The sequence below is a fragment of the Mesocricetus auratus genome, unplaced genomic scaffold (assembly GCF_017639785.1).
Source record: "Mesocricetus auratus isolate SY011 unplaced genomic scaffold, BCM_Maur_2.0 Super-Scaffold_100010, whole genome shotgun sequence".
NCBI classification, from domain to species: Eukaryota; Metazoa; Chordata; class Mammalia; order Rodentia; family Cricetidae; genus Mesocricetus; species Mesocricetus auratus.
In genome coordinates this window covers 82,854,572-82,879,700 of record NW_024429194.1, presented here as the reverse complement: position 1 = coordinate 82,879,700, position 25,129 = coordinate 82,854,572, and the positions used below count along the sequence as shown (strand labels likewise).

Genomic DNA, 25,129 nt, shown 5'->3' with positions numbered 1-25,129 from the left:
CAAAACACAGTAACATTGGGTCACATTCCTTTTGGATTCTGGCTAACAGAAGAAATTACAAAGACGGCAGTCCTGAAACCTCAATCCACAAATGCCCAGTTTCTTGGGATGATTGACTGGCCTGGGGAGTAAACAGACCTTCGCAGATGGGTCTCAGGTCTTCAAGTGTCCTTCCTGCTGGAGTGGGAAACTGGCCCAGCAAGGCCAAGAGAAAAATGAACATAATTTGTCCTCATTCATCTGACTTCTGTGGTAGTTATTTGCAGTGGGAAGATTTCTCAAGTATTGTTTGTGTGATACAGGTGAAAAGCACAAGAGGCAGGGGAGATGCTTGTGACTCAGTTTCCAACACCAATTCATGCCACGTGTGCCTGACTGACCGCCATAGTGGCTTTCAGTTGTGGGTGATTTGTTCCCTGGGCACATTTGATTAATGGAGAATCATTTCTGGGAGGCAGTGGAGGTGGAACGCTACTGCCACCTAGTGTGCAGAGGTCTGCAAGGCTGGCCTACAAATGGGTCCTTGCACATCAACCAACTTGTTAGATGTATCAGGAAATCTCAGGATTTGAACCCAGGTCCTCTGGAAGGGCAGTCAGTGCTCTTAACTGATGAGCCATCTCTCTAGCCAGTCTTTTTTTTTTCTTGAGACAGGGTTTCTGTGTAGACCAGGCCTGCCAATGCCTCCAGAGTCTAGGATTAAAGGTGTATGCCACCATCGCCTGGCTCTACATGGCCTTAAAGAATTAAGGCTAGAGGTACAGTTCAGTGGTAGGTGTGTACTTGCTACTTAGCATGTAGCACCTAGTGAAACAATAACTGGGCTGGGGGCAGTAACAGTACTTCTGGAGTCCTGGGCTTGATCCCCAACACAACACACATCAAAACAAAATACAAAAGTCAGGGGTGGTGGTGCATACCTGTCTCTAATTACAGCATGGGGGGTGGAGGCGGGACATCTCTTGAGAATTCAGGCCAGTCTGGTCCTACATACCCAGAACTTTTTTCAATGTTCTCCTACCCCATGTTACAACTGCCCTAGAAATGCTAAGCAAGTTTCAAATATTAGTTGATAAAACTGAATCAGGTACTGCTGCCACGTTTCATTTAAAATGAAATATGAACATATTTCTTTATTAGTATGCTCAAGAATGAACATTATTTTCACTCTCTTTATGTGAATACATTTGACCCATGTTGTGGGAAGAGAAGGATAAGGGCTCCCAAAGTGAGTGTCAAAGGCTTCACAAGAAATCTCCATTCAATCAAGGACAGGATGCTCCTGATAGCATTGTCTCTGCTGTCAGCTCCAGCCCTGAAATCCTTTATTCTGCATGAGTTGACTATTTTGTCCTTGCTACTCTTCAAGATCCAAGCAGTCAAACTCACCCAAGCTGCCTGAGTCTGCACACCATCCCTCGAGTGTCACTGGCTTGATACCCTCAGCAGGGAGTGGGACGAATAAAAGGCTACACATATCAAAAGCACACGGAACATTAATAAATGGCACTTAGACATAGGCTTAACATTATCAAACTTCCTCTTCAAATGATGGTGGGCAGCTATCCAAAAAGATCGCCAATCATGTTAACATTCATGGAGATTATATATGCAAAGGCATAAGGGACCAGTGTTACTGTCATCTTACCCTGCACAGAGGAATGAGTTTGCAGCTGAAAGTAGACATTATCCCTGGCTTAAGTTTTTCCTGTTGTAAAATAGTGACATTCTGCCTCTAACCTGTCTTAAAATATTTTTAAAGATTAAAAAAAATGGTAGAAGAGAGGATGAGGAGATGGGGACAAAACAACCCTGTAAGACAATAAAAATACAAAACCAGATGTAGTACAATATTTATAGTAGAAACTGGCTGAAAACACTACATGCTAACAGACAATATACACAGGTAGGTGGGAACAGACAGGACAGGGCAGAGGCCACAGGCCTACACCAAGAGCCTTTCAATGGACTGCTGAATGGATTGGATCTGCTGCTTTAGCTGAGAGCCTTCTTTGATGGTAACAGAGCAGGCGATGACAGGTCTGGATACCCCACAGGCTCGTCCTAGGGCCTGCTTGGATCGCACAAATACATAGGGGACATTCTTGTCTTCACACAGCAGTGGGAGGTGCAGGATGATCTCCAAGGGCTCAGCGTCTGCTGCCATCACAATGAACTCAGAGATGCCCCTGTTGAGGGTTTTGGTGGCTGTTGAGACAGGACATGAAGCCAATAGATTACACGGTGCTTGGGCAGAGCAGCCACAGCAAAGCAAGGAAAAAACAGGTATAAGGAAATGGGCAAACTGGGCGGTGGTGGTGCACACCTTTAATCCCAGCACTCTGGAGGCAGAGGCAGGCGGATCTCTGTGAGTTCGAGGCCAGGCTGGACCGACAGCCTCCAAAACAATATAGAGAAACCCTGTCTCGTAAAAAAACCAAAAAAAAAAAAAAAAAAAAAAGGGCAAACCGCTTAGGAACAAGTCAGGTGAGGTTGCGCACACCTACAACCTCAGCAGTTGGGAGGCAGATCTCCAACTCTGAGGTCAGCCTGGTCTACACAGTGAGTTCCAGGACAGCCAAAACTACATAGCGAGACTGTCTCAAAAAGGAGGAGTGGGGGAAAAGCATTTTCTGCCTGGAGCAGCAGCCCTGTAATGTAATAAGGCACCCAAACCCTGACCACTGACACAATCCCTAATGTCCTCACCCACTCAGCAAAAGGACCTAGCAGCACGAAGCAATGCTTCTACAGTTTTAACCTGCCACCAAGGCCTCAGTTCTCTGCTCAAGCTTCACTTTCTGAGGAGACTCAATACAAAAAGATCCTCCCACAGCTACACCCCATTCTCTTCACAGCCCACCTTTGACATGCAGCCCATACCTTCCTTCACCATGTGATCTCTAAGAATGGAGGACACAACAGAACAGGTTTACTTTGCTTTCTACCAAACAACATAGGTAACAGATACTCATTTTTCCAGGGTTCCCCTAAACTCTCAAACAAGGTATTTCAATTAATAGCTTTAAAAGCAAAACAACTCTACTATAGAAAACGACTTGGCTTTATTTCCTCTAGGCAGGAAATGTCATGGCACTTTTAACAGTCCACCGAAAAATTAACGCATTCAACAAGCCAATCCAGAGCCAGGCATGATAATGCACAACTGTAATCCCAGCACTTGTGAGGTGAAGACAGGAGGTTCAGCTCAAGGTTGGCTACATAGTAAATTTGTGAGGCTAACCCCAGCACTTGAGGCTCTCCCAAACAAACAAACCAACAAAATACAAAACTCTCTAGCCTCAGTCTGCCCCTACTCTGCAACTCACGCTCCTCTGCTCCACATACAAAAGGGAAATGCTTCTGAGAACCCTGATTCATGCACCCCCTCCACAGGTGGTGATGCACACACCTTTAATCCCAGCACTCAGGAGGCAGAGGCAGGTGGAGCTCTGAGTTCGAGGCCAGCCTGGTCTTCAAAGAGTTCCAGGACGGTCTCCAAAAATTGAGAAACCCTGTCTCAAATAATCCCCCCAATTAGATAGTGCCAGATTCTGAAAAGCATTATAATCCCTTCCTTTTTGATGGTTCTAAGGAGTCTAAAAGGCTCCACAAATAAATTTTTATGTATTCAGAGAGAAAAGACAAATACAGCAAACTATTAAGCTCCGATGACTCTACATCCTAAGCACACAAACTTTAGCATCTAATGCCAAATGTGTCTTTCACTGGTCAGTAAAGAACTAGAGTACACAGTTAGCCCAACTATTTTAGGAGGCTGAGGTAGGAGGACTACTCTGGTTGGGGAGTTTGAGGCCACCCCGGGAACACAGCAAGACCTATCCTCACAAACTAAAAAGGAAAGTGAAGGAGGTGAGGGAGAGGGAAAAGAAAGTGTCTAGCCCCTCTCCCAAACTAGAAATCCATGAGACCCCAGTTGAAAACAGGGACCTTCGGCACCTTAGCGTCACCCTGTGACTGGGTCTTACCTTCATTGGCTCCTTTCCGAAGCTGCTTGTAGTTACAGGACTGCTGAACAAGGTCCAGCAGCTTCTTCGTAAGGTGGGCATCTGCTAGGGGATAGGCCTTGGGGTTCACATCAGCCTCCGTCTATAAGGAAACACAAGAGTCAAAATGGACTAGAAGGTGTTTCAGATAAATTACAAAATATCTAACAACAGAGACAATGACCAGCTTGGATCCCTTCTTACACATAGAGGCAGACATACCTCTCTACCCCTCCCACATCCACATACCCATAATTATAAAATGAAATATTTTTTTGTTTGTTTTGGAGTCAGGGTTTCTCTGTGTAGCCCTGGCAGGCTTGGCACACCTTTAATTCCAGCACTTGGGAGGCAGAGGCAGGCGGATCTGAGTTCAACCAAATTGAGTTCGAGGATAGCTGGGACGTAGTGGGTTTAATCCCAGTGCTTGGGAGGCAGAGCTCAGTGGATCTTTGTGAGTTTGAGGCCAGTCTGGTGTACAGAGCAAGTTCCAGGACAGGCCCCAAAGCTACAGAGAAACCCTATCTTGAAGAACAAAACAAAAAAGAAACAACAAAAAAAATCTTAAAGATAGCTTACATAACTTTATCCACATCTACCACCAAACTCACCAATCAAGATTTCCTACCACAATCACCCAACACCATACTCAGAAGTTAATTTTTCAAATATAAAAAAAACATGACTCAAAAATCAAATTATGCAGCCGGGCGGTGGTGGTGCACACCTTTAATCCCAGCACTCAGGAGTTCGAGACCAAGCCTGGCCTACCGAGCGAGTTCCAGGACAGGCTCCAAAACAATACAGAGAAACCTGTCTCAAAAAACAAAAAACAAAACAACAACAAAACCCAAATTATGCTATGCAGGCCTGGATGTGCCACACAGCACATATAGGGCCAAGGCTCCATCCCCACCACCGGGCAGGGAACTAGGATAGGGATGGACAATACACTACACTACCAGTATCATGCGGTACTTTGAAAACTGACAAAGGGAAACAGACATCCATACTCTTTCCTACTTCAGGGAGCCACACAGTAGGCAAGTTTCACTTCCGTTAGCAATCTCCCTATAAACCACTGCAATTTGGCCCTATTCAAACTAATAAAAGTGCACTGCTATGAATTTGTACTGCTGCTCTACAAGTAAAGTGTGAAAGGATCGATTCGCTTTTTGTCAAATGAGGTATTGCTTAATTTTAGAATTAAAAATTAAGCTTATTAAAATCCTAAAACTTGCTGGGCTACGGTGGTGAACACCTTTAATCCCAGCACACAGCAGACAGGAGGATCTCTGTGAGTTCCAGGCCAGCCAGGTCTACTGAGTGAGTTCCAGGAAAGCCTCCAAAGCCATACAGAGAAACCCTGTCTCGAAAAAAACATAAAATCCTAAAGCTTGACAGGAATGGTGGTGCCTACACTTTGATCCCATCAAGAGAGACTGAGAGGCAGGAGGATCTCTGAGATCCAGGCCAGCCAGTTAATAGTAAGATCCTGTCTCAAAACAAAACACACCAAAAAACTCCCAAAATTGTCATAGGATTTATCCTTTGGCAAAGACTATTCAGGGCAAGAGATGGTGCTTGCCTCCAACTTGAATTTGATTCCCAGAACCTACATTGTCGAGAGAATCAACTTGCCTTCTGATCCTACATGCAAACCCATACCAGTGAGCAGCGTTGGCAGTATCCTTTAATCCCAGCACTCAGGAGGCAGAGGCAGATGGATCACTTTAAATCTGGGGCCAGTCTGTTTTCTAGGCTGAGTTCCAGGCCAGCCAGGACTACATAAGACTTTCAAAACAAGCAAGCAAACAAACAAAACGCACGTGCGAGCATCGTTTAGACTCAGGAGGGATTAACTTGTAAGGAAAGAGACACATACATATCCCAACAGGTCTCCTTATCTACCACTATTAGCTAACAAGTTTGATGATGGCCAGGGACATAGTCAACCTGCCTCAAAAGACCGAAAAAGAAAGGCTACTGAATTCTACAAATGCACTTTAGGGCACGGAGAACTGGAACATTTAGACTCCATACTTTTAAGTATAAACGTAGTGGGTTCAAATCTTCATCCTGTGTTGTTGGGTGTCCTGTTTCTTTCCTCTCTTAGGATTTATTACTTACTGGTTTTCACCATTTTCCCCTCCAAAGGTTTGGATTTGTTCATTTATCTGCCCCACCCCCACCCAACTTGCTAGGTTGCATGGGCTGTTCCTGAATTCCTGGGCTCAATCAAATGATCCTTTCAAGTAATTGAAACTCCAAGTGCATGCCCAGCTTTACCTCCACGTTCTCAAATGTTAGAAAAACAATCCAAAAGTTAGACCACTTAATTTCACAATGTTTTTGTCATGTCGGCAATTGAATTCAAGTTTTTTTTGTTTTTGTTTTTTTCGAGACAGGGTTTCTCTGTATTGTTTTGCAGCCTGTCCTGGCACTCGCTCTGTAGACCAGGCTGGTCTCGAACTCAGCCTCTGCCTCCCGAGTGCTGGGATTAAAGGCGTGCGCTACCACCGCTCCGCAAATTCAATATCTTGAGCATGCTAGACAAGCACTAGCCTGTCATTATCAGCCTACACCTTTTTTGAGACAAGGCTTGCTGCACAGTCCAGGCTAGCCACCTCGAATCCCTAGCTTAATCTCCTACACCCGACAGTCAAACACGCATGATTTTGACTTAGCAAATATAGCCATACATAACCTAACAATGTCCGACTAGCTTTGGAGTGGTGGTACATATCTGCAATCCCTCCACTCTGGAGGCTGAGGCAGCAGGATCTCCAGTCCATAACCAGAAAGCACCGGTCCTTGATTGCACTGCAAGTATTATAGCTAACTATTTATGCCCACTTCACAGCCGGTGCAAACTGCTACGAAGTTCAACCTCAGAGCACCGGTTGAAACATCGGATTTCGAAACGTTCCACTAGTTCAGCACTGGTTTAGAGGCTTCCTCAAACTCGACGCGCAGCCAGTTATTAACCTCGGGGGTGGGGGCGCGAAAAGTTATCAAAGCAGAGAACCAAAGCGCTTGATTAAATCCCACTATAGACATCAAAGGGCTCGGCCAAACTCTTTCCTTCTTACCAAGTTCCAATCCCAACCAGTTACAACAGGAAACGCGATCTGGAACCCTCTCTCTGCCACATTAAAGTGGAGACGATCAAGAGTTATCGTCACACGTGTTGCTACCAGAACCCGAGGCGTCGGTCTCACGGTAGGAGTCTTTCCTGAGCCTCCAGCCGAGGACACCCCACGTTCCCCTGACTCCCAAATTTAAAAAAAAAAGCAAAAAAAACCCCCAAAAATCCTTAATCCTGAGGGCGTGAGGACACAAGCCTTTAATCCAGAGGCACAGTCAGACGGATCTGAGAGTTTGGGGCCAGTCTGGCTTACGTAGCGAGTTTCAAGCCAACCAGGGCTACACACTGAGTCCCTTAGGAAAGAAAGAAAAAGCCCCTGAACTCCCTAAGCCGTGTTAGTTCCCGACGGACAGTAGATGCAGACCCCACGGAGCCACTCTCCAGAACCGGGTGTGGGAAAGGGGTGGGTGGTGCCTGACTGTCCCGCGATTTCGCGCCATCTTCTAGAGATTGTTTGAAAAGAAAAAAGAATAAAGGAAAGGGGATGGAGACCGCGTTTTCCGTGCACCTCCACGGTTCCACGTGGGGCGGTCATTTTTCCCAGCTGCGCACGCCTCTTCCCCTAGCCGGCCTCCGGCCACGCCCACCGCCGCAGAGCCGACCCGGCCGCCGCGGTCCGCTCGCTCCGGGCGGGGGACTGCGTCCTCGACTCCGCCACCCGGGACCACGCCGCGGCCGCCCGAGTTCCGAGCCGGAGGTCGGCCATCGCGGGCCTGGGCAGACGGCGCACGCGCTTCGCCTCCCGCCGACGGGGCGAAGGGAGGCCCGCGTCTCCCGCCTCGCGCGCCCGCCCGCCCGCCCGCGGCCCCACGCGCTCACTCACCATGGCTGCGGTGCGCCGGCCTCGCCGCGATCTGAGAACTGCCCACCTCAGACAGCCAGAAACGCCGCGCAGAGAGGCGAGCGGAAGTCTCTGCCTGCGCGGGAGGAAGCGGAAGTTATGTCACCCGGAGCGCGCAGTGACGTCGTCCCGGCCCCCTTCCCACCGGGAGCGAGGGCTGAACTAGGCTTTGGACAGCGCGGTGATTGCACATCCCTATTAATCCCCGCAGAGACACGCGGATCTCTGAGTTCAAGGCCAGCCTGGTCTACAGAGGGAGTTTCAGGACAGCCTTCAAAGCTGCACAGAGAAACCCTGTCTGGAAAAACAAAGAAAAAAAAAAAGAAATCGTCTTTGGATGAGGGAACCTGTTTTACTCGTTTTATTAGCATGCTAGTTATGACTGATTTGCCAAAACTGAATTAAACATTCGGAAAGTGAGCCGGGCGTTGGTGGCGCACGCCTTTAATCCCAGCACTCGGGAGGCAGAGGCAGGCGGATCTCTGTGAGTTCGAGACCAGCCTGGACTACCAATTGAGTTCCAGGACAGCCTCCAAAGCCACAGAGAAACCCTGTCTCGAAAAACCAAAAAAAAAAAAAAAAACCATTCGGAAAGTGACACACCAACACAAAGGGTTTCAAGGGTCAGCATTTCAATGCCTTCACCACCCCTTTTTTTGTTTGTTGGTTTCTGTGTTTATTTTGTTTTTCAAGACAAGGTTTCTCTGTGTAGCCCTGGCTGTCCAGGGACTCGCTCTGTAGACGAGGCTGGCCTCAAACTCACAGAGAACCTCCTGCCTTGCCTCTCGAGTGCTGGGAATAAAGGCATGCGCCACCACCGCCCGGCTTCACTTAGGTGATTTCTAGGGAGGTTTGGAGTAGGAGTTTAATTACTGAATGACAGGTTACATTTGAAGTCTTTTAACACACCTACTTTCTTCTGCCCAGCATCTGGCCCCTCCCCACCCCCCTGCTTTTTCTTCGAAACAGGGTTTCTCTGTGTAACAACTCTGGCTGTCCCGGAACTCGCTTTGTAGATCAGGCTGGCCTCTAAGAGAGACCCACCTGCCTCTGCCTCCCAAGTACTAGGATTGAAGGCATGGGTTACCACCACCCCGCGTGCTTTCTTCACTAAAAGTCCGTTATTAAAGGATAAATTCATGTCTAGTACTTGTCTCTCCCTCGAGAGACCCTCCTTTTTTTTTTCTAACAGGGTGCCACACACACTTGGGATCATTTGAATCTAGCCAAGACCATACCACTCAAAGCCCTTGCCAGTTCATTGCTGCAGAGGCATAGAAGCTGAGACCTGAGGAGATCTTTAAGAACCACGCAAAATAGTTTCCTCATTTTTATACATAGAGAACAAAGGTCGAGAAAGGGAAGCCTGCCCACCATGGAGTGAAACAGTGGCAAAGCTAAAACTGGACCTTGAGATTGATCTGGCAACTGGAAGGATTCAAACTGCCTGTAACAGTGAACATTTACTGAGTCTGGAGAGATGGTTAAGCGCATTGGTTGCTCTTCCGTAGGATTCTATTCCCAGCTCCCACATGGCAACTAACAACTGTTTGTGACTCTAGTTCTGGGGCATCCAACTCTCTCTTCTACCTGACTTACATTCGGGCAAATACACTCATGAAATAAATAAATCCCTTAGAAAAAAGAGTGATATAGAAGCAGGGTGGTGGTGGCTCACACCTTTAATCCCAGCACTCTGGAGGCAGAGGCAGGAGGATCTCTGAGTTCCAAGCCAGCCTGGTCTACAGAGTGAGTTCCAGAACATCCAGGGCTACAAGGAGAAACCCTGTCTTAGAAAACCAAGTAAATAAATGTTGGGCCCCAGTCCTCACGGAGGTCTCTGTGAGTCGCTTGTCAGCCAATAACCACGGGTGCATCCTGTTTTCTAGTCCTGGTTTACAGCCCCGGCCTTGCCCCACTGGCATCAACCTCTAATTATGAAAACACAAACTCTTTTTTGGGGGGCGGTTTCAAGACAGGGTTTCTCTGTATTGTTTTGGAGGCTGTCCTGGAACTCTCTCTATAGACCAGGCTGACCTTGAACTCACACACACACACACACACACACACACACACACACACACACACGACTCTTGTCTTTCATTTAAATCTCCAGGCTTTTGCCCAATACATTAGACTTTCTCATGGTGCAGGCACCACAAATAAATAAAATGATAATAACAACAATAATAAGAGTGGATATCAAATTAGATCCTTCATTGTAATCACTAAACGTTATCTTGTGCAACTATGACAAAGCTTGTTAAAAGGAAACAAAACCATCTCCAAAAAATTCCGAAGAATGCGTACTGATTGTTTGACATGAACTCTGCTCCTCATCTCTGTTGGATGCTGTTTTATATTTCTGACTTATTTGGTACTATCACCCTCCACTGTTAGGGAGAATGAAACCTATGCATTCCAATTGACAGTCATAGGTATGACCTTATTGTTTGCTTCTTAGATGTGCTTTATGAACATTTACAGTTATTATCTATCCTAGCCCACCACCTCACAGATATCTCCTTAGTAGTGGCTGATGGTTTTCTTGTTTCAGTTTTACTTACTTTTTCTTTTTTTTTTTTTTTTTTTTTGGTTTTTTCGAGACAGGGTTTCTCTATGGCTTTGGAGGCTGTCCTGGAACTCGCTTGGTAGTCCAGGCTGGTCTCGAACTCACAGAGATCCGCCTGCCTCTGCCTCCCGAGTGCTGGGATTAAAGGCGTGCGCCACCAACGTCCGGCTTTACTTTTTCTTATTAGGACATGTTAATATACATAATGAGTTGGTTGGTTGGTTGGTTTGGTTTTTGACATGGACCACACTCTAGCTGAGCTGGTTTGGACTTCTAGCAGCCTTCCTTCCACATTTGATTCCTTCTACAGTGGGTAGTGATCAATTACCTGCTCTGCCTTTCAGGGAACTCAATCTGTAGATCAATCTGTCTCTGAACTCACAGAGATCCGCTTGCCTCTGATTCCTGACTGCTGGGATTATGGGCTTGTGGAGCCTGTCTTTCTTTGGACTGCCAGCTCCCAAATAATGACATGAAGACTTCTTATTAAGTATGATAGCTTGGTCTTAGTTTAGGACTGTTCTCGACTAGCTGTTATAACTTAAATTAGCCTGTTTATATTAATCTACATTCTGCCATGTGCTCGTTACTGCTCCTCCATACTGTATGTTTAACTTCCCGTGTCTCCCTGGTGAGTTCTGCCTCTCTTCTTCCTAGAGTTCCTCTGTCTCCTTGGAAATCCCACCTATCCCCTCCTGTCTAGCTACTAGCCATTCTCAGCTCTTTATCAAATCAGTCAGAAGCTGCCTTGGCAAGCAAGGTAAAACAGAGATACATCTTCACAGTATACAGAAAAATTATCTCACAACAGGCCTGTTCAACCATGCATTTGTGTGTGTGTGTGGTGTGTTTTGAAACAGGGTTTTTCTGTGTAACAGCCCTGGCTGTCCGAATTTGTAGACCAGGCTAGCCTCCAAATTACATCTGCCTGTGCTTCCCAAGTGCTGGGATTAAAGGCTTGCATCATTTTTCTTTATTTTGACCAAAATGGGTTTCAGTAGAGTTGTGTACAGTAGCATGGATAACTCCCTGGTGGCTACAATACCAAAGGAACCGTCTCTCTGTTTAATTTTGGACGTTTTATTTTACTATGAGGCTTATGTTTCCCATACTGCCCATGAACTTTCTCTGAAGATGAAATCCTGATTCTCTTTAAACTCCCGAGTCTCTTGCCCCCACCTCTAAAGTGCTGGAATGACAGGCATTTGTGCTGCCACTCCTGGCAGGACATGGTATTTTTATGACCATGAGTAGTGAGTCAGTACACCATACCTAATTTTCTAGTTAATTTATTCCCTGGGTTCTTTTCAGAGTCATCTTGTCCTTTTGTTGTTGTTGTTTATTTTGTTAACAACCAAATAACTGCTGACATATTCTGGAGACTAATTCATTTCAGAAATTTGTCCTAAGTACTTGCCATGTCTGGTCTTTCATCCACCAGCATTCTGTCCCCTACCCTCAGGTTATAGTCCTACCTACCTTTCGCTTTACTGAGCATGTGCCAATTTATTCTCCATTCCTGTCAATCACTGTCTTGTTCAAAATATGCTATGGTTTGAATATGACTTATTTTCCTGAATTTACACAGAAGTTTGATTCTTAAAATCATGCTAATAGTATTTAGAGGAGTCAATATCCTACACTTATCATTACAGCACTCAGGAGGTGGAAGAAAGACGTTCAGAAATCCATCATCCTCATTCATCCTAATGAGCTTGAGGCCAGCCTGGGCCAGACTTGTCTCAGAAAAACAAAACAAAAAGTATTACTAAGCCAGGCGTTGGTGGCGCACGCCTTTAATCCCAGCACTCGGGCGGCAGAGGCAGGCGGATCTCTGTGAATTCGAGGCCAGCCTGGTCTACAGAGTGAGTTCCAGGACAGCCTCTAAAACACTACAGATAAACCCTGTCTCGAAAACCCCCTAAAAAAAAAGTATTACTAAGAGGGTGGGCTACAATCTGATTTTAGTGTTTAAAGGTGGGATCCTTGGGAAGTAATTAGGATTAGATTAACCACCATATCAGAGTAGAACCTTTATGACTGGATCCTGATAGATTAATTTATTCATCTTATTTTAGGTGTCTTGTTTGTTAGTTTTTGAGACAGAGTCTCATTATGTAACCCTGGCTGGCTTGGAACTCACTATGGAGGCCTAGGAGTCACTCTGTAGACCAGGCTGACTGAACTCACAGAGATCCACCTGCCCCTGCTTCCTGAATGCTGAGATCAAAGGTTCGTGGTGGCACGTGGTGCTGGGAACCCAACCCAGGTCCTGGAGTGCTGAGCCATCATGCTGGGCGGTGGTGGTGCACACCTTTAATCCCAGTACTCAAGAGGCAGAGGCAGGAGGATCTCTGTGAGTTCAAGGCCAGCCTGGAGCCTGCTCTACAGGACAGGTTCTAAAGTTACAGAGAAACCTTGTCTTGAAAAACCAAAAAGAAAAAAAAAAAAAAGCAGACCCCAGGTTTTTTTTTTTTTTTTTGGTTTTTCGAGACAGGGTTTCTCTGTGGCTTTGGAGGCTGTCCTGGAATTCGATCTGTAGACCAGGCTGGCCTCGAACTCACAGAGATTCGCCTGCCTCTGCCTCCCGAGTGCTGGGATTAAAGGCGTGCGCCACCAACGCCCGGCTCTTTTGTTTGTTTTTTATTTTTATTTTTTGTTTTCGAGACAGGATCTCCCTGTAGATCACTGGTCTAGAACTAACTATGTAGCCCAGCCTGTCCTCAAATTCACAGTGATCCTTACTCAGCCTGCCAAGTGCTGCAATTCCAAGCATAAACCACTATGGCTACCTTGACACTCTGCCAACAAGAAAGTTAGGAGAGGATGAGGACCCTTGTATCTCTAGAACTATGAACCAACACAAACTTTTTTTTTTTAATTTTATTTTATTTTATGTGCATTGGTGTTTTGCCATGGGTGTCTGGTCTCCTGGAACTGGAGTTACAGACAGTTGTGAGCTGCCATGTGGGTGCTGGGAATTGAACTGGGTCCTCTGGAAGAGCAGCCAGTGCTTTTAACCCCTAAGTCATCTCTACAGCCCATAAACTTTTCCAAAGAAGCCTGTCTGGATATGTCATTATAGAAATATAACTGGGCTAGAGAGATGGCTCAGCCATTAAAGGCTAGGCTCACAATAAAAAATATAAGAAATATAGGGCAGGGTGTTGGTGGCGCACGCCTTTAATCCCAGCACTTGGGAGGCAGAGGCAGGCGGATCTCTGTGAGTTCGAGGCCAGGCTGGACCGACAACCTCCAAAAAAAAAAAAAATATATATATATATATATATAAGAAATATAACCAAAGTGATTTACTTTGTTTAGCTAATTTTTATTTAGTGTCTCTTCATTGGGACCTTGATTCCTTGACCTTGCTAGATAAAATTATAGCCTTCTTGCATTTGCTGTTTGGATCATTTGCTGACTTTATGCTTATTCAGTGTCTGACTTTGCAAGCACACTGAGGGCTCTGCCCTGGCCCCTTTGAATCCCGTTCTTCTGGTACCATGCCTGGCCGAAAGGAGGGGCTTGTCTCACTGGGTTCTTTGATGATGGCAACCAAAACAGGATTTTGGACAAAGAGTCTGGTAGGACTCACCCAAGGGAAGCCAGCTTGAGAACAAATGGTCCCGATCTCATTGTATTATCAGGGTTCACCAGCCAAAGAACACTAAGAGCAGACCTCTAACGCTACTGCTTGTTCCAACAAGAGAGAACAGAATCCACGGGGAGCTGTGGCCTGTGTTCTTAATCCCAGCACTCAGAGGCAGAGGCACATGGATGTCTGTTTGGGGCCAGTCTATTTTACATAGTGAGTTCCAGGCCAGCCAGGACTACACCTTTTCTAAAAGCTATGGTATTAGAAAAGCCTTGTTATAAGATTTAGATTTATTTTTTAAACTTTTGGAGAGGGTTCAAAGAAATTAAGTTTGCTATGTGTGACTTGCTACCAGGAACATGGATTTTTCTGTGATTGGGTAGGTTACATCACTCTGTCATTCATGTCGGGCAGGAAGACAGTCTCTTCACTCCAGAGTACAGAAAGGGTTAACCCAGGGCACACGTGGTGATGCTCAGCAGGCTCTACTGCAGCCTTCCTCCTCCGGAGTTCTCCTTTCTCAGGGCCAGCATTTCTCTAGACAATTCTGTGATTTCATCATCCGTATTGTTGCCTAGACTCCTCCTCCTCCAAGGTTACCTCTGTTTCAGAGAAGTAAAGACTCCTCAAAGCAGAGCAGTATTCTTTAACCCTAGAAATGGAATTTATTTTACCTAATAAAGTAAAGGCCTCGTGACTTGTGCCTGCAATCCCAGCACTTAGGAAGCTGAGACAGGAGGATTATTGTGAGTTTGAGGTCAGCCTGGGTTACACAATGATTTCCAAGCCAGAAACTTCAGAAAAACAAACATAGACAAGGGGAGGGGAAGAGAGGGGAGAAGACGGTGATTTGGAGATACAGTTCTTTAAGAACCTCATGTGCTGCCGGGCGGTGGTGGCGCACGCCTTTAATCCCAGCACTCAGGAGGCAGAGGCAGGCGGATCTCTGTGAGTTTGAGGCTGGGCTGGACCGATAGCCTCCAAAACAATACAGAGAAACCCTGTCTCGTAAAAAACCAAAAAAAAAAAAAAAAAAAGAACCTCATGTGATATGATGAAGCCTGGCCAAGGTAGTTTTGCTCCTAGGGTCCTCTTACTAACTTATTCAGTGTGAGGCAAGAGGATCAGTGTGAATTTGAGGACAGTCTGAGCTATTTAGAAAGGTCTGTCTCAAGAAACAGAAACAAAAAATTCAGTGAGTCCTTACCAATCATAGTTATCCTGCTGTGCTGTAGAACATAAGACGCTATTCCTTTTGTCCAAATGTACCCAACAACCCATCAATGAGGCAAGCTTTTAGTATACCACTGAGATCCTTTAAATTAAAAGTTCTCTGCCTAGTTGTCATTTCCATGAGAGGCTGAGGGATCACCCTAACTTATCAGTCACTACCTGGGCACAGATTTTTTTCCCCCAGGACAGGGTTTCTCTGTAGCTTTTGGAGCCTGTCCTGGAACTCTCTTTGTAGACCAGACTGGCCTCGAACTCACAGAGATTCTTCTGTCTCTGTCTCCCGAGCGTTGGGATTAAAGGAGTGCACCACCATTGCTTGGCTGGGCACAGGTTTATGGACCTGAGTTACAGATGGAACTTCCCTCACTGTCCTTGGTGAAGGCTCTAGAACCAAGGTCAGGGAAAGCTGAGCAGGTCTGAAATATACCCAGGCTGCTATTTAGACATTTGGTCACATGGAGGCATAACACACCAGTTCTTGTCTGAGGCTAGTCTTCCTAGGAGAGGTTTCCTCTACCCAGGGCCTGTTAGCCAGAACTATTAGCTAGAGTTGTAAGAGCAGCAGCAGCAGGCTCCTTTGTGAGGTGGCCTCAGTGACAGAGGTACTATGAAGTAAGGGGTACCCCACCCCAAACTGACTAAGCCAGTTACATCAGTGTTTCCTTCCCACTCCCCAAAACACCATCCACCTGACCTAAGCTTTGCCATGTTGCTACTTCTTCTGGGAGCCTGTGCCGTGGTGGGTCCATTCCAGGGCCCTGAGTGGGAGCCAGTAAGGGGCCTATTGCCACAGGATCAAAGCTGCAGGGATCCCCGGTGCTGCGGTAATCTACTTGTCTTCTGCCTCTTTCTGATCTGGCAGATCCAACAGTGCTGGTACCGGGTCTCCAGGACCTGCAAGAGGAATGCCACCAAGGTAAAGCAGATACTTCCTTAGCATCACAATCATTAGTCACTGCTACATGGGCCCTGTTCTGTGTCTTGTGTATCAAAGGTGAACTAAAGAGTTTCTACTGGTCTGTCACCACCTAGGCCTTAAACCCAGGAGTCACTTCAGACTCTCACTTCTTACACTCAATTCATTTACAAGGTTTAGGAGCCCTGCATGCAATCCATAAGTCATAGCTGATGACTTCTGGGGACCTCACTACACTCCCCAGGCAGAGACACCAGCACGTAGCTTTGGACCATAGTAGCAGCTGTCTGCATCTGCATGGTATAACCTCCTTTCTCCTTTTAAAAAAGCTATAATAAACTGAGTGGTGGTGGCACACACCTTTAACCCCAGCACTCAGGAGGAAGAGGTAGGCAGATCTCTGTGGGTTCGAGGCCAGCCTGGTCTACAGAGCAGGCTCCAAAGCAATACAGAGAAACCCTGTCTCAAAAAAAAAAACCAAACAAACAAAAAAACAAAACAAACCCCAAAACCTATAATATGTACACACAGTTGCAAGTGTACAAATCAGTGAATTTTTACAAGCCATATACACCCATGTGTAGCACCCACACTAAGAAACACCGTTGGGGTGATCAGGATGACTCAATGGATAAGATAATTGCTGCCAGGCCTAATGACCTGACTTTGATCCCCAGAACCCACATGGTGGAAAGAGATAAAACAATTCCCACCAATTGTCCTCTGACCATACCTATCCTATGGCATGTACACATAGGCTTGCTTGTGTGGTGGTTGGTACAAGCCTGTAATCCCAACATTCAGGAGGCAGAGACAGGGAGACTGTTCCAAGGTTGAAGCCATCCTGGTCTACATATCTAGTTTCCAGCCAATCAGGGCTACAAAACTCTTTTTAAAGCTATAGAGGGAAAGATAAAAGAAACAGACCAACCCTTAAGGTGTGTCGATTAGTGACAGAATGTTTGTTTAGCTTGTACAAGGCCTTGGCTTCTAACACTAGCAATGAAAATCAGGCATAAGACTGGCCATGAGCTACATTCCTTTAATCTCAGCACTCAAGAGTCAGAGGCATGAAGATCTCTGAGTTCAAGGACAGCCTGATCTATTTAGTAAGTTCTAGGACAGCCAGGGCTACATAGAGAGACCCTGTTTCAAAAGAAAGGAAGAAAACCATGTATGGTTTATGCCTATAATCCCAGCACTCAGGACAAATGATGCTGATGAGGAAGAGGACTATACTGTTCCAAGCCTCCCTCCCCCCCAGTAACAAACAAAAAAAGGACCACTCCTCAAAAACCCAGACCAAGGCTCAAGTACTAGAAGATCCTGGGCTCAAATTCCCACACTGCAAAAAGAAAAAAGGTCCAAAGCCCCCAAATGTGATTGCTGATAGTGCAGACCCAAACGAAACCACACGGCAAGTATTTTACATTGACCTTCCGCCCAACACTGCTCGTGAGCCAGACAGACATTGAAGCATATCAAAACTCCGCTACATAAAACCCTGTACTGCAATCTGTGAGTGCACTCCCTACAAAACTCAACAAAACCAAAACTTTTGCCTCAATTCCAAGGCCTGAGAGGATCTAGCCTACACCTGTCTCCGATCTCACCTCCTAGTGGTTTTTTCGAGACAGGGTTTCTCTGTGGCTTTGGAGACTGTCCTGGAACTCGCTCTGTAGACCAGGCTGGCCTCGAACTCACAGAGATCCGCCTGCCTCTGCCTCCCGAGTGCTAGGATTAAAGGCGTGTGCCACCAACGCCAGGCCCCCTAGGGCTCTTCTTGTTGCTAGCAGTGCTCTGATCCCATGGGTGCTTCTTCTCTTTCATCCTGGTTTCTCCTTCTTCTTCTGCTATGCCACTGAGCAGCATTAAGTTCTCACTGAGCGTCTTTGCTGTTGCTATGGACATAATCTTGCTTGTTCTGTTCACAGGGATTTTTACACTTAAGGTGTCCTTGCCTGTATGTAGTATTTGTGTCAGCTGACTTGCCCCTAACTTCGTTCAGTTTTCCAGCCAGATATCACTGCCTCTGAGAGGCCTTCTTTGCCTGTTCTATCGGAGTTAATGTCAGCCCCTCGTTTGCATTTATTTACATTTACCTGCTTTTTTTGTTTAAGATAGGGTCTCAGACAGCCCAGGCTGGCCTCTGAATTGCTATGTAACCAAGGATGACCTTGAATTTCTGATCCTCCTTTGTCTACTGTCTGAGTGCAGTGATTATTGGGGTGGCACAGACTCTGCAAATTGAGCCACATCGCTAACCTGACTGCTATGTGTTTGGTTGTTGTCTTCGCTATTTCTAGGATATAGGTCCCAGCAGGGGCTTCGTCTTACTCACATTGGTACCCAACATACAGAATGATGCCTGGCTCAGAGCAATCTTTCAGTTTTTTTTTCTGGGTGAATGAATGCTGTTTACTTAGGGGAAGTCCCCCTCCCCACTTAGCACAAGCACCTTCACCTGGGTAGTGGGGTATGTAGTCAGGTCTGTAGGGAATATAGGAGATAACTTGTTTGCTAGAGCTTGGCTTCTCAGTGTTTACTTTACAGGTGCCACCGCAGAGATGGGCAGTGTCATCCACCAGATACGAGACTTCCTTTGGGATGATTCCTGAATTCTTTACTCATGGACAAATCAGGGACCTGGATGTTCCCGGCCAACAATGGACACAGAAGCAGAGATGGGGATACAGGAAGAGCCTCAGACAACAATGGGCCACCCGGTACCTGCTGTCTCCACAGAACCCATGCCAAGACCTGCCTTGGGCTGTCCACACCCCTTCTGAGTCCATTTTTTGTACTTCTTCCTTTTCAAGCACTTATCTTCTTCCTGAGGACAATTCTTGGAAAGTATGGCAGGTCCCCTGGTATCCCAGCAATAGCCAGGCCCACCCTTCCCTGAACATATGCCAAAGAATAGAACAGCTGCTGGCTCCCTCCCAGGAGGAGCTGATGCCTGTTAACCTGAAGTACAATCCCACCTCCCCAGTTTTGACCATCTCTCCCCCAAACTTCCCTTTAGTTCAGAGGTCAAAGTTCTGCCTCAGAGGGTTTCTGCCTGGTCTTCTTAACCAACAACTGGAACCACCCACCAAGAAGTCCCTGGATGGCCGAGAAGATACCTTAGAACCACAGGATAAAACCCAGATAGTAGGCAGAGAATATAGTGAAGACACCCCGCAATATACAAACAAGAGAGAGAGCAGAAGGGAGGTTGTTTTAGAAATACAAGCATCTGGAGACTTCCTCCCAATAGACTCTGGAGTGGAGACGGATGACGAGGCTAAGGTCCTGGGCTGTGGAAACCAGAGAGTAGTAAGGGAAACTGATGGAGAGATCTCAGTGTCAGGGTGGGAGAAGCAAGACCAAATGGGAATTGAAGATAGAGAACAAAGAGAGAAAGTATGGAAGAAAACCCAGAGGGAGCCTGGAGATAAGAACCCTTCTACCCAGGCTTCTATGGGAGAGAGTCAAGAACAGTTTCCATGGAAAACTGACACAGCAACTCAGACACCAGAGTGGGGGGACAAGGAGGATGCTGTGGCGACTCTGGCCTTGGGGGAGAAGAACCAGAAAGAAGCCAGAGGGAAGGATGAGGCAGTGGTCCTGGACCAAGGATTAGAAATACAGAATAGTGAGAATTCCCAAATGCTAAGTCAGGGGACACAAGACCAGGTCGGAGGTAATACTGATACAGAGGCAGAGGAAGGAAGAAATAAGGGTCAGACTGGGTGTGAGGATGGTGTGGAAATCCAGACATCTGGGAGGGAGAGCCTGAGAGAAGTCAAACAAGAGGACAGTGAAGAGACCCAGGTCCTGGTGCGGGAGAATCGGGGATGTGTAAGAACTGGGGATGAGGTCCAGACTCCAGCGGCGGAGATGCAGGCACAGATGGGAAGTAGGCACGCCAGGAAGACCCAAGCATCTGAGAAAGAGGACCAGAATCCGTCAAGACGTCAAGTTCGGGTGGGGACCAAGAAGCTCAGGGAGATAAGAGAAGAGGACTGGGTGGTGCTCCAGGCACAGCTGTGGGGAAATCAGAGACTGGTGCTGGTAGCGATTGACAGAGGACTCAAGATGCCATGCTGGGGAAATGAGGATCAGGCCGGAGGGGAACACACAGCAGAAATTCCGTCACTGGAGAGTGACCAGAGGCAAGGTGGAGGTGATGGGACAAATAACCCGGTACCTGGGGCTGACAATCAGGGTCAACTAAGAAGTAAAACTGATCTGGAGACTTACGCAGTAGGGAGGAAGGAGGAAAAGACTGAACAGGAAACTGGGATGGAGAAGCTGGCCCTTGGGACGAGAGACCTGAGAGGGGCTGAGGGCAAGGATGAAACGAGGACCCAGAAACTTGGGGAGGAAAATCAGGATCAGGTAGGAAATGAACTTCACGAGAAGATTCACACACCAAGACAGAAGAATCAGGAACAGACTGAAGGCAACGATAGCACAGATAAGCAGACGTCTGAGGCGGAGAACTGGGAAGAAATAACAAGTAGAAACATTGATGGTACAACCCTTGCAGCAGGGCGCCAGGAGGCAGAGAAGGCCAGGGGTGAGGATGGTGCAGAGGTTCTAACACAAGGGGTGAGACTCCCGAGAGGAGCTGGAGGAGACGGAGAGACAGAGACCAAGGCAGCCGCGGGAGAAAGCCAGAGCTGGTTAGGAAGCAACGTGGGCTCAAGCACCCACTCATCAGAGTTACATAACCAGAAGTGGGTGGGAAGTGAGGATGGCCCAGAGGAGAGAAGCCAGAGAGAACCTGGAGACGGTGATGCAAAGACCCAGAGACCTGAGAGCAAGAGCCAGGGACAATCTACTGACGCTGCAGGGAGCCGGTCTACAAGGTGGAGGGGCTGGGAACAGACCACAGAAGAGAAGGCGTCAGCAAACGGGGCGCTGGGGAAGACAAGCCGGAGCGGGGCTGGAAGTGAGGATGGGGGAAAGGTCCAGAGAGCCAGGAGAAAGAAACAGAGAGTGTTAAGTAAAGTCCGCGGAAAGACCTACTTGTTAGCGTGGAAGACCCAGCAAAAATTCGGAGACGGGAGTGATGTAGCAGTTCAAAAACAGGGGAAGAGAAGCTTGAGAAATTTCACAGGTGATGGTGGCCCGGAGACCCAAGCCTCGTTGGGAGAGGACCAGAGGCAGTCAGTGTGTGAAGCCGATGGGAAGTTTGAGACACAGGGGCAAAGAATCCAGAGCAAGTCTAGAGATGCTGCTGCAGAAATCCAGGATGTAAGGTCCCAGAGACAACGCAGAGCTGGGGGTTCTGAACTGTCTCATACGCGGAGAAGAGGAGACAGGGACCAGGTCAGAAGGAAGGAGGCTGCCAGGCCCAGTCTCCAGGGTGACTCTTCTGCAAGAGTGGGGCCCACAGACAGGAAGTACAGCTTGGCTCAGCATGCTTCTCTCAGTTTGAGACACAAGCAGCCAGTAGCTGCAAATGGCGTAGACTCTGTCCCCTGTCCTGAAGAACATCTAAGAAGATGGGGCACAGTCCCTGTCCCGAAGCACAGAGGCGGGGTCAGTGAAAACTCCCAGAGGGCCCAACCCGGCTCTCAAAGAAAACAAGAAAGGGACGAAAGGGTGGACCCAGGAAAGGCTTCCAGCCTGACACGCCAGCACGCCCACCCACAGTCTCAGGCATCCTCTGTCTTTCCCTCTCTCCTGTGTCCCCAAGTCTCCCAGGCTACCCCAACTCTAGCAAGTGTACCCGTCTCCCTCAGCACCCTGCACAAATGGCCAGTCCTCAAGAAGAGTAAACGTCTGCTGCTGGAATCCCTCATGAAGAGGAGGATTGCACACCTGAGGTGGGGTCTCCCTCGACGAATCCTGGAGTCTTACTTGCTTTTTCACTTCTTAGAATCTTGCTCTTTGCCTCGGGGGGCTGGAGTGAGGCTGCCTGGATTGCGCACAGACCAGGAACGCCAAAGACAACAGGAAGAGCATTGTGAGTCCCAGGGACCCCCGTTAGTCCCCGAGTCTCCAGGCAGGTCTCAAAGCCGTCCAGTTCTTGAAAGAAAAAGCTCAAAACTTTCTATCCAAGTCCAGGCTCTGGAGAAGTGTAGGCCGCTCAAGTCAGAGCCAATGGGCGGCTCCATGCCACCTAAGAAACCCAGGAGAACTAGACCACCAGGGGGAGCAAGAGAACCACAGATCCAAGAGGAGGCTCCTAAGGCCGAGCTCCCTTCTCCGAGGATCCCTAGGGCAGCAGCAGAGTCCAGGAGCGGGTGTGGCCCAAGACAGGTCCAAGAATTTTCCACTGAGAGCAGCAGGGGCAGGAAAATGGTCAGGTCTGGAGTCTCCCATGCGGAACACAGGGCTTCCAGCAGAGTGAGGGCCTCATCCTGTACAGAAGGCCACAATAACCAGAAAAAGGAATGCATACCCAGGGAAACCTCCGAGTCCCCCAGACTGAAATGCCAGCAGCCCGCACGCTGGAGGAGTGGAAGCTTGGGACCTGCAGAGGGCAGAGGGGCCCGGCAGCCGCCTTTCCCTTGTTCTGCACGTACACCCAGCTTCAAAGAGAAAGCCAGGCTGAGCGTGACATTCTTGAGCAAGATGCCTTGGCTGCCACCTTTGGCTAAGCCCCAGCACTCAGCCCCCTTTCTTAACCCGAGGAGTCCGACCCCATGTTCTAAAGTGAGTGCCCCATATGCAAGGGAGTACAGCACCAGAGTCCCCACTGCTTTGGAGAGGGACCTTGAGCCACCGGAGCTTTTCTGTACAGGGGTAGCCGTTCCCAAGACGGAGAGCTACCAGGAACACGAGACACCTGAGAGACCAAATACAGCACCCCGAAATCCAGCATTCTCACAAAGGTTTGGTTTTATGAGGCACTTGAGATATTTTCTCACACAGTGTGGCCTTAAAAAGTAGGCCACAGGCCCAAAGTGCTTAGTACATGTCAGAGAAGGCATGAGAGTGACCTGCTTCGGCCGGGAGCCCCTAATAAAATCGGTTATTTGGATCCTGCAGGGTGGTGGATCCTTTGGTCTGTTGTCCAGCTATCCTCTTTTGGGGTCTGGGATACTCTGTGGACGGGCATGGATGCCACTTCTGCCCTGCAGTTCTGAAGGTTAGCAGAGTGTAGGGCAATCCAGTGTCAGCTACTACCAACCCTGGCCTCCTTAACCCCCCTCCTCCAGGCTCCCAGCTCCTCATGGTGGACTTCACAGAGGGAGGGCTTATCATGGCTTTGTCTTGCCTCATCCCCAGACTAACCCTGATGGAAGCAGGGCACTCAGTCTCCGTTGCTTGGAGGGTGGGGTAGAGCTCTGCATGAGACACTGTTATTCAGGCCCCTTTGATTGCAAAGAAGTGAGGTCCTGTCGCAGCTGAGAACACATTGAGGAAGAGGGGACAGGATGGAAGAGGCAGAAATGGAGGAGGACCAGAGAGAAAAGTGTCTTCTGAGCCTGATGGGACTGCTGCCCTTATAAACACGCAGCAGCTGTGGCTGCCTGTACAAGACCTATGCGAGATGGAGCCAGTCAGCATCCTAGCCTGGAGTGAGAAGGGGCTGTTGGACCCCTCCACTCCTGGGGACTGTGGGTGTTTGATGTGGAAGTGGGAGAGTCAGTTTTCTTTAAGGTGCAGCTCGTGATAGGTCAACTACACTCTAATGGATGGCCCTGTACCCAGGAGTGTATGGGCAGCATAAACTGGGTCAATAAGTTATGTAGAAACAAAATCACGGATCCAGGAGTAGTGGCTTATGGTAGTTTGAATCTAATAACACCCATCAGCTCGCAGGTAGTGGCATTATTAGGAAGTGTGGCTTTGTTGGAGTAGGTCTGACCTTGTTGGAGGAAGTGTGTCACTGTGAGGGTGGCCTTTGAGGTCTCATATATGCTCAAGCCATGCCCAACGTTTCAGACCCCTTCCTGTTGCCTGCAAGTCAAGTTGTAGGACACCCAGCTGCTTCACCAGTCTGCCTCACTACGTCTGCCTGCACACCACCATGCCCCACCATTACGATAATGGACAAGCCCTTTGAAAATGTAAGCCACTCCAATGAAATGTTTTTCCTCTGATAAGAGTGACCATGGTCATGGTTTCTCTTCACAGCAATAGAAACCCTAAGACAGAAGCGGTGACTTGAGCATATATGAGATCTCAAAGCCTACCCTGACAGTGATACACTTCATCTATCAAGGCAACATCTACTCCAGCAAAGCCACACCTCCTAATAGTGCCGCTCCCTGTGAGCTTATGGGGGCCAATTACATTCAAACTGCCACATGGCTCCTATCTTTCATCTCAGCACTGGGGATCTAGAGGCAGGCAGATGTCTGAGTTTGAGGCCAGCTTGGTCAGCAGCTCACAGATGTTAGCAATGATAGTTCCGGGGCACTCCACACCTCTTCCGCCCCATGTGGACTCCTGCATGCACATGATACTATAGTAGAATAAGGTAGAAAAGACCAATCCTTACGTATTGATTTGTCTATTTAGTGACTTTTTCTTAAAAAAAAAAAAAAGATTTTTTTATGTGGTGTTCTGCCTGCATGTGTGCCTACAGGCCAGAAGAGGACACCAGGTCTCATTGTAGATGGTTCTGAGCCACCATGTGGTTTTTGGGAATTGAACACAGGACCTCTGGAATAGTAAACAGCCAGTGCTCTTAACCACAGAGCCATCTCTCCAGCCCCTAGTGAGTTTCTTTTTTTTTTTTTTTTCGAGACAGGGTTTCTCTGTATTGTTTTGGAGGCTGTCGGTCCAGCCCGGCCTCGAACTCACAGAGATCTGCCTGCCTCTGGCTCCCGAGTGCTGGGATTAAAGGCGTGCACTACCACTGCCCGG

The 25,129-nt window shown here is 47.8% G+C and overlaps 2 protein-coding genes and 1 long non-coding RNA gene across 4 annotated transcripts; 1 reads left to right on the top strand and 2 right to left on the bottom strand.

Moving 5' to 3' along the window:
• Positions 1–1,101: 1,101 nt before the first annotated feature.
• Snu13 (small nuclear ribonucleoprotein 13) lies at positions 1,102–8,111 on the bottom strand. 2 transcript variants are annotated; one of them, XM_005067028.4, is made up of 3 exons: positions 7,979–8,111; positions 3,990–4,110; positions 1,102–2,208 (listed from the first exon to the last, which is right to left on the bottom strand). In XM_005067028.4, the coding sequence occupies exons 1-3, from the start codon at positions 7,979–7,981 to the stop codon at positions 1,946–1,948; spliced, it is 387 nt and encodes a 128-aa protein (XP_005067085.3). In that variant the 5' UTR covers positions 7,982–8,111; the 3' UTR covers positions 1,102–1,945. The 2 variants fall into 2 exon arrangements, with proteins under 2 accessions (XP_005067085.3, XP_040608670.1); XM_040752736.1 differs by lacking the exon at positions 7,979–8,111 and adding an exon at positions 7,664–7,860.
• Positions 8,112–13,878: 5,767 nt separating this feature from the next.
• LOC121142584 lies at positions 13,879–22,266 on the bottom strand. The gene is made up of 2 exons (XR_005879601.1): positions 22,130–22,266; positions 13,879–16,293 (listed from the first exon to the last, which is right to left on the bottom strand). It is a non-coding gene; the product is annotated as an uncharacterized LOC121142584 (long non-coding RNA).
• Positions 16,106–23,299, top strand: LOC101842585. The gene is made up of 2 exons (XM_005067029.3): positions 16,106–16,315; positions 18,869–23,299. The coding sequence occupies exons 1-2, from the start codon at positions 16,106–16,108 to the stop codon at positions 23,201–23,203; spliced, it is 4,545 nt and encodes a 1,514-aa protein (XP_005067086.1). The 3' UTR covers positions 23,204–23,299.
• Positions 23,300–25,129: the final 1,830 nt, after the last annotated feature.